Genomic DNA, 14841 nt, shown 5'->3' with positions numbered 1-14841 from the left:
TTAATTGAATGTATCATATTTGTCAATTAGAAAGTTTCAGATCGATCAGGTACGAAGCAGGTTCGGGTACAGAGCGGGTTCAAGTGGGTTCGGTTTTAAAACATGGAGAACCATTTGGGTCTGGTTACATAATTGGGTCGGGTACATTCAGGTTTGAATCTTCATTTATAATACCAGAGGCCCGACCCATTTTCACTAGGAGACTATATTTTGAACCTGACACAAACCCATGGGTCCACCAATATGGGTTCTAGTCGGGTATACCCGGCCCAGTTACACCCCACAATGGACATGTAGTGATATACCATATGAAAGAGCTTGTTCAAATGCACCTATTTATCCAGAAAAGAAGGAAAAGTTGGGATACATGCATCGTTTATATTTCCATTAAGTGGGTTCTATTAGGAACTGTTTTATCCATAAACCCCTATGTTATGAAACTAGCTATGAATCAAACTCGATGGACAAGAATAAATTGAGCTTAAACAGACACATTCATTTATACACCCGAAGAAAAATGATATCTCATAGCCAGGATATGAACGTCTAACAAACTCTACTTTTTTGCAATTATTTTTTTTAGATAATCCAAGGAAAAAACCATATTCTTCGCCTATATTGGCTGGCCTCCGGTTGGTAAAAGCCTTAAGGTCCCCTTGCCTACCAGGTAGGGGTGTCAGCGGGTCGGGTTTCATTCAGACTCAGGTGAAACCAAACTTGGACCCGATTTACGAGTAAGGTATGTCTAATTAGGTTCACTATAAGAAAAACCATACCCGGACCCAATAAGAACTACGTGAACCAGACCCATTAAAATCATATTTTTTGTCATAAAGATTTGTGGGTCTTAATCGAAACTCGGGTCGGGTTCAGGTTTGGTATAAAATTTCACAAACTATACCCGGGTCCATGTATTGATCAAACCTTCTGGTCCGAACCTGGGTCTTATTATTTATCACCATACCCGGACCCTATAGGGTCTGGGTTTGTGAGTGCACACAAATATCTCTTAAGAGAAAAAGAAGTACCTTCACTAACATCGGTCTGGTTGGATCTTGCCAAATATGAATCTGAATCCAGAATGTAAACAGTAGATATGAATATGAATTAGATTGAATCTGGATAGAAAATAAATGTGGTAAAATACTAGATCAGGAGAAAATAATACGAAAACAAGCTATTTACTTGTAGAAAAATGTAATCGAGGTGGATTTTAAATAGGATCAATATAAAATACAACCTAAAACATTGATCTGAATTGGTAAGTAGTTCAATAGAAGAAACTGAACCCGATCCTAATGCACATTCAAACCTTACTTAAAAGATCCATATCCAAAGAAATGGCATGCATCACGTTGTTTGGTTTTTTTAATAGTCAAGCTGGGGTTAGGCAGACCCCCTACTACTTAAACAATGTGCCATTTAAATTCCAACACAACTAACAACTCTTTTTGTACTATATCAAAGTTGTCGGTATCGGTCAGGTGTTGTTTGGCCAAAGATTTAGGTGAATCGGCCCGATACTAATTCTCAAGTGAATCGTTCTGAATTGGCTACAAAAATAATTTAAAAAATCATAATGGTGACACGTGTTAAAATCATTAAAATAGTTTTAATTAATTTTTAAGTATTTTTTTTTACATTTATAAAAAAAGTAGCTGATTCAGGAGGTTAGTATCGTATCAATTTTCTACCGATACGATACTCATCGGCCGATTCAGGCTGATACTGACAACTGACATTTAAATAGAATTGTTTTCGCGTATGCCTAATAGGCATGAGGTCCAGTGGACGCTACCAGTTGGGATTGTTAGAAATGATAAAATACAGTACACCACCCTCTCTGCCTTCCTCCTCTCTCTCCCCGTTTAAACACACCCCCCGTGCCTTTAAAAGGGCACAGAGGGCCCAACCCTCTCTGCCTTCCTCTCCTCCTCCTCTCTCCCCGACTGCGCCTCCCCTCTCACCGCCGCCCACGTCCCTCTTCGCTCTCTCTCCTCTCCCGTCGCCGACCTCCTCTTCTTCCTTCCCCTCCACAACTCTCTTCTCCCCTGACCGTGAGTTCGTTTTCTCCTTCTTGAAAGTTAGGGAAGTTGCGTTATCCGACGAGTTACGGATGAGATTCGCGTTTTTTTTTTTTTTTTGCTTCTCTTTAGCATTGTTTAGTAGGACGGCCACCGGAAATCTGAAAACTCGTCGGAACATTCTCCGTGACTACGTGTTTTTCTCTTGGATGTAAATTAGAGAAATGAGCGCGTTCTTGAAGAGAACCGTTATCGAGATTTTTGTTTCTTTAGTTCTTCTTGTCGTTATTACTGAGTAGAATTCGGTTCTGAGTTTGACTTTCAATTGAATCGTTGCGTGCGATAGAGTGACCTCTTTGGTGTAAGCATTGTCCAACTTTCGAAACTCATCGTTCCTCTTGAGTTTTCCGATGATGATTACTAGACGATATTGATTTTTCTCCTTGTCTCCGAATTCTGGTTTTAGGAATCTTAGTTTGAGAGATCTTGAATTTTTTTGCTGAGATTTACATAACTATGCACAATATGAGTGAACATGATGGAAGTTTGCTCCGAGAGTCACTGCAGCTTTAGTGTGGAAAGGCATGCGGTAATCGTGAAATTTTGCGACTGATAATCCGGCGGAAACTTGAGAAAACTGTAATGATAGAATAACGCACATCTGCACTTGCCTTTCTTTTCTGTTTTGCGAAAGGAGGCGCGGTGAAAGAAATTCCAGTAAATCGTTGGAGAACTTCTGAAGAAATAAGGAGCAAAACTTCCAAATCAGGGAGGAAAATTTAAAAAAAAAAAAAAAAAAACAGCTATGGGATAAGAAATGCGAAACCTGGAGCGAATATTTAAAGAGAACAAATCAAATATCAACTCAAAAGGTGATATATGCGTCTTTTTGAAAAGGGTAGTGAAGAAAAGACGGTGGTATTAGGAGATTCTTATTGTTCCTTTTTTGGCTCTGAATATTTACCTTTTTGCTAGCTAATCTGACGAAATTTCCAAATGTTTCATGTTGTGACTTCCTTAAATCTCTAGAGCGGTCTGCTTTCGTTGTTGAGCTGGAAGTACAGGCTTGAAGACAAAGATAACATAATTATTGCGTTTATTTTTTCTTTGTGATGAGTCCAATCTTAATTTATTTTGATGCAGATCCATTGTAATTCACTTCATTTTGACGTTTCATATCATAATAATTCTGGCATATGCTGTGGTTACCTTCTTAAATTGTTCTGGTATTTCATGTCTTAACTTCAGCTTCTAATGTGGCTTTGTGATGTAGGATTTCTCCAGATTTGGTTCTCCTCTTCCCTTGAAATGGAAAATATTATTATTAGACATTTTTCATATTCATAACCAAAAGATTGAAAACTTTCATGATGATGATGATTTTTCCTTTAGTTTGGTGTTTTTTTTCTTCTTAACGTAACCATTGCTTGTGGATCATTTCCTTTTTTACAAATCGGAGAAAGATAACTGAACCCAAATAACTGTTTTAGAGGGATACAGTTATCGCTTTCCTAAGGACAAGGAGTCCTGGTATATATGGCAGTGAGGTTTAACATGTATCATCCATACATCATATTGCAAAATTATTTTTATTAGATGTTGACTATTGCTATAACCTCCCTCTGCAGAAAGAAAGAAAGCATTTTTCGTCTTTGTTTGAGGAAAAAAAAATGGACAATGGACAAGAACTGGAGTGGCTTGAAGCTCAAAGGATCGTAATTAGTCAAGATCTAGTTGCGGTTGCCAAACAACAATTGCTGTTTCTTGAGGCAGTTGATAGAAATCGATGTCTGTATGATGGTCCTGTTTTAGACAGAGCTATCCACAGGTGATTGCTCTTATTTCATTGTAATCTCGTTGTGTTCCTTGCATATTTCTCTGAAACCACATGCATCTTTTTAGATGCACAATCACCTCGATATGCATGAAAACTTCATATTGATTTCAGACAGCCATGTTCAGACATTGTGATGATCAGTTACAGGAGGAATTCACTATATTTTCCTCTCTTCCTCTGCTACAAAGCTGGTTGATAGACTGACTTTTCTGAGTTATGTTTTTTATAATACTGAATTTTCAGGTACAAGAATTACTGGCTTCCCTTGCTTGCTAAGCACCATGAGTCCAAGGTCACGAAAGGGCCATTGGTTGTGCCTCTTGATTGTGAATGGGTTTGGCATTGTCATAGGCTTAATCCGGTAAGCCCTTTAATGACTTATGTTTTTGCGTGTAATCCTTCCGCCGATGGAACTAGCAACAATTTAACCATCGGTCTGTTTGCAGGTGCAGTACAAATTGGACTGTGAAGAGTTCTATGGAAGGACCCTTGACAATCATGATGTGCAGTCTACCGTGAAAGGGTCTTCCAAACAAGAAACTTCTCAACTTTGGGGTAGTTTATATCCAGAAGAACCGTATGAGCTTGATTTATGCTGCTATTCCCAAGAAAATATTGTTGGAAAGGTTTCTGATACTGTTGCATCCATTAGATATGACTTTGTTGCAGCCGTTAAGAGGCAGAGCTCTTTTTCATACCAGGTAACTGCTGTTTCTTTTGTTCAATAGAATCAATACCCTTGAGTATGTCCTTTTTATCTTTGTCTCACCTATCCATGATTATTGGTTTTTAATGCCCAAGGTGGTTTCCAGATAATTTCTTTTCTGTGATCCTTTTTTTACCTTTTCTGCTACCTTTCTCGTCTGTTTGGATCCCGTATTGTTTTCCTTTTAGCTTTCTGGAAGTGTGTTGCACTAATCATTGCAGAGTTTTTATCTCATTAGGAATTGTAAGTTACGTGCCTATTTTTGTGGACAGGTAGCTACACCTTGTATGCATGATGTTCTATTTCTTGAAGAAGCTGTAGCGAGGTATAAGGGCTTCCTGCATCTGATCAAGAGAAACAAGCAAAAGTCTGTGCGGCGATTCTGTGTGCCAACTTATGATATTGATTTGATATGGCACTCACACCAACTGCAGCCGGTTTGTTACAACAAAGACCTGGTTCAAGTGCTTGGGAAGGTATTGGAGCATGATGATACGGATTCTGATCGGTCCAAAGGAAAGAAGCTTGATGTTGGGTTCTCTGGTACCACCAAGCAGTGGGAGGAGACATTTGGCAGGAGGTATTTGCGGGCTGGTGCAATGTACAGAGGCAATCCTCCCTCTCCAGTGGTGGTCAATCCTATCTTATCTGCCTGTATGAATGAAAAGGTTCCTGAATGTAGGAAATATGAGAAGTTCCTTGATCTTCCACAGGTTAAAACCATTCAGGTATTCTTTATATTTTTGCCTCTTCTCAGATTTGTCGTTTATCTGTTTATGCCATCTCTTGCTTTTGAATCTGAGATTTAAGCACAAGTTATGAAAGTATTTGGTTGTGCTGGAAAGTGGACAAACCTTTGTTATCTTGCAGCTTTCATGTACACTGAATAATTTTCTGCTGGTGGCCACATTTATTATGTTCGGGGGTCGCAGGTGGCCCACATGTGTGCTCGTCGGCCTAATCCATACCCTGCTTGATAGCATTAAAAAGGAAAAAGAAAAAGGCCTTTGACAAAAAAAAATGATGAGAAGAACATGGTTTTTTCAATAGTTGGAAAAGTTCAGTCATTTTTGTGAAATAATGTCGATGACCTCATTTGAGATTATTGGAGATGTCCTTGCACAATTTTATTGATAACATCAATGGTACTTTCTTCATGTTGAAGTCCTGTTTTAGATTTCAATACTCAAATGGTCTGGCAGCTAAGAGCTGAAAAGAAAAAAGGAAAGAGAAGCGTATAAAAAAGAAGTTTCAAGCAAGTTCAAGCAAACCTTAAATCATTTTGTTATTTACATTTATTCTTATCTCCAGAATTATGTTCAGGAGTTATTAGTGTCAAATATCCTAGTCCCTGCCCCTCCCCAACCCCCTCTTTTTTTTCTCCTTTTGTCCTTTCACCTTCTCCTCCACATGTTTGATTGGTATGCTTAATTCATGTTTATGCTTTCGCGCAGGTAACTTTGGAGATTGTGAGGGTAAAAAATCTTATACCAGATCCCAAGGGCTCACTATTTGTCAATTGCAGTAAACACCAACCTGACTTGTTTTTCAGTTCTTACAGTAGAATAGGTATTGAATCTGAAATTGGGGAGAAGCGAGTATCTGCATTCCAGTGTGAACCTAATGGGGAACTTGTTTTTGAGCTTGTATCTTACATCCCTTCTAGTCTTCCTCTGAGTAGGCAGCTGAAAACCATAGGAACGACCTCTGTATCCCTGCAGGATTTGGTTAACTCATCATCATTTTCTGTAGAAAAATGGTTTGAATTGTCAAGTGATGCTGTAGTTGCAGGATGTGAGCCAGTTTACTTGCACATCGCTGTCTCTGTCACTGTTCCAGTTATTGCACCACATGTATTTCACATGTCCCAGTCCGGTCAATATGCATTAAACTCATGTTTCAATCCACTTATGGGGAGGATTCAGCGGCTCAAGTCCTGGACTCGTTTTGTAGATAATAAGGGAAATGAGATTATTAGCATCCAGATGAGGTGAGGCACGAAGTTACTTTTGTGTTTATGTTAAGACTCATGAGCCAGTCAATATTCACAGATATACATGCATATGTGCATGCAAACACCAAAAACACATGCACACACATGTGCGTTAAAATATGCACATGCATTGTCCATATTCAATAGAAGCAAAGTCTCATAAAAGGATAATCATTCACTTGTATAAAGAGATCATATCGTGAATTCAAATTTATTTTGAAGAATGCTAGTCTTTCTTCAAGTAGCATGGTATAGGATCTCTATTGGATAGGGTGGTCTCGAAAGCTAGATTTTAATGCTAAGATTTGTACATCGTCAATGATGTTAAGATTGATTTTTGTATAGGATCAGTCTTTCTTGCTTATGGAACCAATTACTTCTCTCTGTCTCAAGTTTGGATGGTAGACTTCAGCGATTACTTATAATTTGACATTATTCTTTTAGGGGATATCCAGTGCATTGCACAAGTTTATATTCCCTGTAGAAAGGTTCAATGCCTGTTTTCTTGCAAATGGTGAAATAATTGTTATTGAAACATATAAACGTCTCTCACATCTTTTGAGAGGTTAAGCTTACTGGTTTTTCCATCCGATAAATTTCCTCCATAAATGAAGCGCCACCTTAGATATCTTAGGTTAACGTATTTGATTGGTAAATTTAGGATTGACATGATTTTATGCACATCCAACTAATTTTCTACAGTGGGCAAAGACGAAAGAAATTGATAATGTAAAAGAATCATTTTTACCAGATACGTTGCCAGGGTGCTGCAATAGCATGCTGCATTTGGCAATGCATTTACAACCTCTGCCTCCTCCAGATAGCCCTCACAAGTTTTCCGGTAAAAGACTATATCTTTCCAAATTGTACTCTAGTGCCCCAACTATTTTTCTTCTTGGCTATGAACCCAGGTGCAATGGTGCCCTCTAGAATCAAATTATTCTTGACTCCCCAAGGTTCCGTCTGACGTGGCCTGCCGATGATCCGGTCTGTATTGAGCCTTTCAAAAAGACCTAGGTTTTTGAAAGCTAAGAACTGGAAAGTTTCTCGACTTCTCTGCAGATTTAGTTGAGGAGATAGTGTGAGATTGCTTTAGTTCTTTTTGTAGTCCCCAGAAGATCAATAGTGAGCTTTTGACATGCATAGATATACCATGATTATGATTTGTAAATCTTTGTTCTTCAAAAATTATTTTAAAGAGCAGTATATCTTCGTTCTGGAAGAATATCAAAATATTTCTATCATTGCTTGTTCATTTTTTTTCCCATTTCAAGTGATGATGGTGCTTATTTTCAATTACCAATTTTTGGTACATCAGACGAACATTTTTTCTTTAATCGTCTCAGAAACTTGAAGAAAGCAGAGACAGACAATGCCCATTCCCAAAAGAGAGAAATAGTTGGTGTATCAGGATGTTCAGCGGAAGAAAGGATCCTTGCTAATGAGTTGATTGAACATAACAATCTTACAAAATGGTCATTGATCAACTCTGATTGGTGCCTTCAGCTGGAGAAGGAAAAAGGTGTCAATGGTCACGTTATTGAGTTTCATGGTCGCCGGGTGGTAAGTTTCCTTCCTGTATCTTAATGTAGTGTATAACCCATGAATAAGCCGGCTATATGAGCACTTTCCTTTCTTGGCTCATACCTTTCTTCCAAGCTCATGTGTTCACTTTTTCTCAGCATCTACGTAAAGTTGTTACTATGACAACTCGAATTCTTGGTTCAACAAATTTTGAGAATAAAGGGCAAAGTGTGGTTAAGTCTATTCTTAATTTTGCCATGTAATGAAACTACCCTAAACGAATAACTGCTGCTCTGACATGCAGCAATATGTAGAATTTGTGTGTTTTCCTGCTTCATGTTTGCAACACTAGATTCAATTTTTAATTTGTTCATGCCTGTATAGTTTCCATGATCCAATCTTATTTACCTGACTTGGTTCAAATTATCGTTGACTTTGTCCTTTGACACAAGTTTGTAGTAAACTGTTTGTCCTTTGAGATGAGTTTTTAATAAACAAAACTTAGTAGTAGTTGAATTTTTTCCTTAAACATGAACATGTAATTCATTCAGAGTGGTGAACATTTTCTTAGTGCCAAAGAAATAGGTTTCCTCTCTCTGTTAGCTCTTAGTTTTGATATTTATTTTTCTCTTTTTTTTCCAATATTTGAGGTGTTGCATTTGAACTGGTTCTTGAAAAACAAATGGGTTGGTGAATTTCCTGCAAGCATCATTATATGTATCATTTCCCTTTGGCATGATCAACCTTATGATTTGCCTCACGATGTTTAACTTGACCATAGTACTTCTTGTTCAAGTTAAAAGATAAAAACCAATATGCTCCAATCTGAAAAACAACAACAAAAACTTAGAAACATCATTAAGTTGCCTGTGGCTTTTCTTGCTTGCAATATTTTAAACTCTCATTTGGCCTGGTTGACAAAATATTGTGGTTCTTCTCATCGTTGGTCAAATTTGATTACTCACTATGCTGGGTGCTACGTTTAGCAGGTTAAACTCTTCCCTGGTAGAAGGCTAGATTTTGAGCTGGAGTGCTATAAGAAACAGAAAAATGAACAAGACTTCGTAACGGTGGTGGAATTTGCTTCGGAAGATCCATATGGCAAAGCCTTGGCACTGTTTAACTTGAAATCTGGCCTTCTCAAGGTAAGTCCTCCTGTCCTAGATTCTTCAAGGGACAGTATGGATTGCTCATCCATGTATGCTTGTGTATTGTCATTAAGGGTCTGACTACATTTCCCTTTTTCCCTTTTGGATGTTGTTCACTCCTATTATTGTGCAATGATGTATTTTTGTGATCCATCACAGATCAACCAAGAATGGTTTGTCTTGCCTGGAGTTGTTCTTGCCTTTATACTTTCAGATACGTTGAAAAAGGAAGGCTATCACAATTTTTTCACTAACAATAGCGGCACTTTGGAATCTTTGGCATCAGAAGAGGTAGTCACTGCTGAGAAAGGCCAAGACTGCGATGGTGCCTATGGAAAAGAGGGTGAGACTGTTGTTAAAAGTGGAGTATGTGGTGGTTGCGGTGGAAGCTGTGGTTCAGAACGCGGTAATGCAGTAAGTGGTGGCTACGGTGGAGGCTATGGCGGACAGTGTGAAATGGTATTGAAGAATGGTGGGGGGTGTGGTGGGGGTGGCTGTGGTGGAGAGTGTGGCATCATTACTGGTAGCATGTGTGGTAGTGGGAGGTGTGGCGGTGGTTGTGGTGGCAAGCTTGAAAGTGGTATATCACAAAAGAGTGGCGGATGTGGTGGAGGCGGCTGTGGAGGGCAGTGTGGTATTAGTACTGGGGAGTCTGGCAGCATGTGCGGTGGTGGGAGGTGTGGCAGTGGTTGTGGTGGCAAGCTTGAAAGTGACATATCAAAAAGGAGTGCCGGATGCGGTGGAAGCGGTTGTGGCGGGCAGTGTGGTATCAGTACTGGGGAGGAGTCTGGCAGCATGTGTGGCGGTGGGAGGTGTGGCGGTGGTTGTGGTGGCAAGCTTGAGAGTGGCATATCAGAAAAGAGTGGCGGATGCGGTGGAGGCGGTTGTGGCGGGGAGTGTGGTATCGGTATTGGGGAGTCTGGCAGCATGTGTGGTGGTGGGAGGTGTGGCAGTGGTTGTGGTGGCAAGCTTGAGAGTGGCATATCAGAAAAGAGTAGCGGATGCGGTGGAGGCGGCTGTGGCGGGGAGTGTGGTATCAGTACTGGGAAGTTTGGCAGCATGTGTGGTGGTGGGAGGTGTGGCGGTGGTTGTGGTGGCAAGCTTGAGAGTGGCGGATGCGGTGGAGGCGGTTGTGGCGGGGAGTGTGGTATCAGTACTGGGGAGTCTGGCAGCATGTGTGGTGGTGGGAGGTGTGGCAGTGGTTGTGGTGGCAAACTTGAGAGTGGCATATCAGAAAAGAGTGGCGGATGCGGTGGAGGCGGCTGTGGCGGGGAGTGTGGTATCAATACTGGGGAGTCTGGCAGCATGTGTGGTGGTGGGAGGTGTGGCAGTGGTTGTGGTGGCAAGCTTGAGAGTGGCATATCAGAAAAGAGTGGCGGATGCGGTGGAGGCGGTTGTGGCGGAGAGTGTGGTATCCGTACTGGGGAGTCTGGCAGTATGTGTGGTGGTGGGAGGTGTGGCAGTGGTTGTGGTGTCAAGCTTGAGAGTGACATATCAGAAAAGAGTGGCGGATGCGGTGGAGGCGGTTGTGGCGGGGAATGTGGTATCGTTATTGGGGAGTCTGGCAGCATATGTGGTGGTGGGAGGTGTGGCAGTGGTTGTGGTGGCAAGCTTGAGAGTGGCATATTAGAAAAGAGTGGTGGATGCGGTGGAGGCGGCTGTGGCGGGGAGTGTGGTATCAGTACTGAAGAGTCTGGCAGCATGTGTGGTGGTGGGAGGTGTGGCGGTGGTTGTGGTGGCAAGCTTGAGAGTGGCATATCAGAAAAGAGTGGCGGATGCGGTGGAAGCGGTTGTGGTGGGGAGTGTGGTGTTGCCTTCTAAATCAGCAAAGAACCTGCTTCTGTAACCTGGGATTGATGCAGATCTGTTTCATTTTATCACTTGTTGTCGATAATAAGAAAACCAATCATGGTGGCTAGTAAGTGGTTATGTTTCAACTGTGTGTGAGACTTGCCTAAAAGGTTTTATATGCTTTGAAGATATTTAATTCAAATAATGACGTTATCATCTCCTTATCGATGGGATGATAAACGTAAAAGGTTGTGTTTATACTTATTGTTGTTAAATGAAGTTGTATACTTCACTCAAAAAAATAAAAAGGAAAATGAAGTTTGAGACATAATGATGGGACCAATTTCATTTATTAGGTGTTTCACTTGTGGAAATTAGCATAAAATGGTGTTGCGATCTTGTTCGATGAAATCATACAATGCTTTGTGGCTGCAACAATAAATTTTGATGCAACCGGTTTTACTGTTCTGATATATTTTCTACTCAAGTCCAACTGAGGCTTATCCTAGCTTGCTTGAAAAAAAAAAAGAAAAAAAGAAAAGCTGCAAATTTTTAATGCATCTGGTCTCATGAAGATGACCTCTAGATGAGTAAAAAATGCTTTCCCTAGTTTCAATGCAAGTGGTTGCCTGAAGTTGCAGTCCTGAATTACTGACATTTGTGTGGTCTGTTTTTCAAGTCCCGCTTGAAATCTGAGGTTGGTGGGAGGGTAAGACATGGATGGAGAATTATGACAACCGTGAAATAATGTAAAAATAATGCAATTACATGAATTATGAGATTTTTTACTTTTATTTATCACATTATATATTGGTTTTAAAGATATTTATAAAATATATTTTTTAAAAAACATGTAACTAACATTTTTTAAATGACGTATGTGTCTCAGTTTTTTTATAAAAAAATTCTTATTTAAGTGAAATGCGCAAGAAACACACAAAAAATGTGTTTTGCAGACAAAATCAATAGGTTTCTCATATGATGGAAACCAAATTTCTTGCGCGATAACTGTGTTTCCCATGAGTTTTCCCCAAGTTTCCATTTTGAGTTTTCTGAGATGTTGGGTTTTAGTGCACCCCGCACCTGAATGTGCCGCTTCATCTGTTGTTGAGCTCCATAGCTGACAGGTTGTATCCCAAAGATGGAAGGTTGTCAAGTGCAGATGGAGGGCAGTCATATGGGAGCGCACTGAAAGTGTGCAATGTGATTGCACCTGATCCGCCCCATTGTTTTTCTTACCATATTTGTAGTAATCACAGGCACAAGCTATCTAGAGCTCAAGTATCTCAAGTTAGATTATCTATGTTCATACACAAGCTTTTTGGGATTTTAAGACACCAAAAGACATCATAATCAATGCCCAAGGGTAAACCCTATTCACTGTGTCTTCTTTGGTTGGGCCCTTTTCTTTCTGGAGGTAGGTATAATTCAGGAATTCTCCAACATGGTGAACTTGAAAATGCTGAATTTATGAGATGCAACGCTTGGAAACAACAAAGAAACTTGCTATGAATGTGACTATTTTCATTGGTCAGAGTCATCTAGGGGCATGGTACCCTCCTTTGTTTTAGACCATACCTTGCTCTCCTCGTCTAGTGGATATGAGGCCGCAGAATGTGTGATCAGCAGAAGCAGAACCAATGTTGTCAAGATCGAAATCAGACTTGTATTGTTTGGCCAACGATTCGTGTGTATCATCTGAATCGGCCAAAAATAATAAAAAATACGTGTCAAGTAGAACATGACACATGTTAAAACCATTAAAATAATAATAAAAATTTAGTTTTAACATATTTTTTACATTTATTAAAAAATAGCTGATTTAGGTTAGTATCATATCGATTTTTTGGTTATTGTATCGCTCGATACGCACCACTGATACTGACAACATTGGGCAAAACCATGTTCAAGTCTCAGAGAAGTTAATCCTTGACATGTTTGGCGCTGCAATCAGCTTAACCCTGTTTGCATTCCTAGACATTTTCATGTCTTTACGCTGTCAAAAGTAACTTGAATAAATTGAATAAAAAAACAATTAGAATTTTCTCGTAGCAAGTATTGGATCTGTTACAAATATGATAATACATAAATGCACACGCATAATCAATTTAACAAGAATTTTTTATTTCTTGTTAATTAAGATTTTTGTGTATTATGAACAGTTGTGTTTTTTAGTTAAAAACACATCTAAACATGAAAATTGTTTAAATAAAGCATATAGATCACATTTATGGGCTTAAATGATGCAAAAAGCATATGCAAGTGTGCTTTTTAAAAGAGTTTGAGATTGTCAGGGACATAAATGGTCTTGAAGCTAGGCGGAGAATGTTCTAGTCAATTTTTGTTACTAAGTTAAGCTTCGACCAAAAAACATGGTTGAAGTTGATTTTTGCTTGAACTAAACTGATAGATGTGTTTATTTATCAGAGTTTATACAATAAAAAAATATGTTGGAACTCATAGAGGGAGGTTGCTTTGCCTAAGTCTGACCTGATGAATGCATTCAACATGATCAAAATAATAGGAATCAACCCTTGAATTGCATTTCTTCGATGTAAAAGTATAATTTTTTAACTTGGTATATAGTAGGCTATTGATTTTTTAACCCTCAGACAATCCAGCATACACATCAGAAAAACATGATCTAAGGCTCGGTTTCTACTAAATCGAACATGTGGATCACATCTGTCGGGTTAAATGTGAAAAAAAAAGTTTTTTCACTAAGGGTTCCTTTTGTGTGTGTGGACAAAGCCTAAACTTTACATGTCATTTGTACCGGCTGGCATGTTCTCTATATACGCCCCTTTGGTCGCAGAAGTACACAGTTCATACCTAAGGACTTCCTCTTTTCTCAAGTACTTTCAAGTAGGAACCTTAGAAGCAGATCCAGTACTCTTGTTGAGGATCCTGATTCCTGATGCAGAGGAGCCTTTTTCTAGGTGGGCACCGGTTTATCCGTATGATACTCACATACCTCAGATTAAGCTCCCTGAGATTTATGGTGCAGTTGATGCATTTGTATTGTTGTCAAACGGGGGAGATTGTGGATGGCCACATGTTGAGGCAGTGGTAATGTTATTACAAATTATTTATACCAATTGGTCAGGTCCAATTGAAACATCTAACTGAGTACAAACTCAACAAATCCATGATTTTAGATCTCTTCTTTTTACCAATTATTTGCGTGGTTCGGTATAGGTTCCTACATCCATGATTTTCCTATCTCTTCTTTTTCAACAAGATAAGTTTCCACAAATTAATAGTTTTGTAGCATAGATTATCACAACTTCTACCACAATAGGTAATTGTTGCCACCTTCATTTGATCTAGATGCTTCTTCAATGTCTAATTAGATATCTCTTGAAGTCAAATTTGAATCTGTCATCTTGACATGACCTCTCAAGCCAATCTTTGTTGCTGTGAGATGGAGCTTGTCTCCAAGCTTAAAAGCCTTCGGGACAAGTAAAGGTTTAGTTAACATATATGCCAATTGGTCATCTAGCTTCATGAACCATTCTTTAATTTCATTGTCAACAACTTTTTCTGAACAAAGTGGAGTATACTTTAATATGCTTCATATAGGCATGAAAAACTGAATTTGTTGTAAGAAATGTAGCTCCCAAGTTATCACACTATAAGATTGAAGTTTGAACCAACATACCCAATTTCTAAAATAGCTACTTAATCCATACCAACTCTGACACTGCTCTAGCAAGGGCCTTATAATCAGCTTTAATGTTTGATCTCAATAGACTGTGTTGTTTAGTTGTGTTTCAGGGCAACCAATTTATGCTTATGAAAGTAAAATAGCCACCTGT

General features: G+C 39.3%; 1 protein-coding gene across 1 annotated transcript; it reads left to right on the top strand.

The window, feature by feature from the left end:
* Positions 1 to 2040: 2040 nt before the first annotated feature.
* LOC149810078 (glycine-rich domain-containing protein 2-like) lies at positions 2041 to 11053 on the top strand. Its single transcript, XM_089994438.1, has 9 exons — positions 2041 to 2057; positions 3653 to 3852; positions 4105 to 4222; positions 4308 to 4562; positions 4840 to 5295; positions 6022 to 6557; positions 7907 to 8123; positions 9074 to 9229; positions 9392 to 11053. The coding sequence occupies exons 2-9, from the start codon at positions 3695 to 3697 to the stop codon at positions 11051 to 11053; spliced, it is 3558 nt and encodes a 1185-aa protein (XP_089850564.1). The 5' UTR covers positions 2041 to 2057; positions 3653 to 3694.
* The last annotated feature ends 3788 nt before the right edge of the window (positions 11054 to 14841 follow it).

This window comes from Nuphar pumila, unplaced genomic scaffold (genome assembly GCF_984573655.1).
Source record: "Nuphar pumila unplaced genomic scaffold, dmNupPumi1.hap1.1 HAP1_SCAFFOLD_557, whole genome shotgun sequence".
Lineage (NCBI taxonomy): Eukaryota > Viridiplantae > Streptophyta > Magnoliopsida > Nymphaeales > Nymphaeaceae > Nuphar > Nuphar pumila.
The sequence above is the reverse complement of the archived record's forward strand: the minus strand, read 5'-3'. Positions and strand labels throughout refer to the sequence as shown.

Bases quoted from the DNA above. Each gene is read 5' to 3' on its own strand.
- LOC149810078 (XM_089994438.1), top strand. From the start codon at position 3,695: ATGGACAATGGACAAGAACTGGAGTGGCTTGAAGCTCAAAGGATCGTA. The intron at 5,296-6,021 runs GTATTCTTTATA...GCTTTCGCGCAG, and splicing joins CACAGGTTAAAACCATTCAG to GTAACTTTGGAGATTGTGAG. The intron at 9,230-9,391 runs GTAAGTCCTCCT...GATCCATCACAG, and splicing joins TGAAATCTGGCCTTCTCAAG to ATCAACCAAGAATGGTTTGT.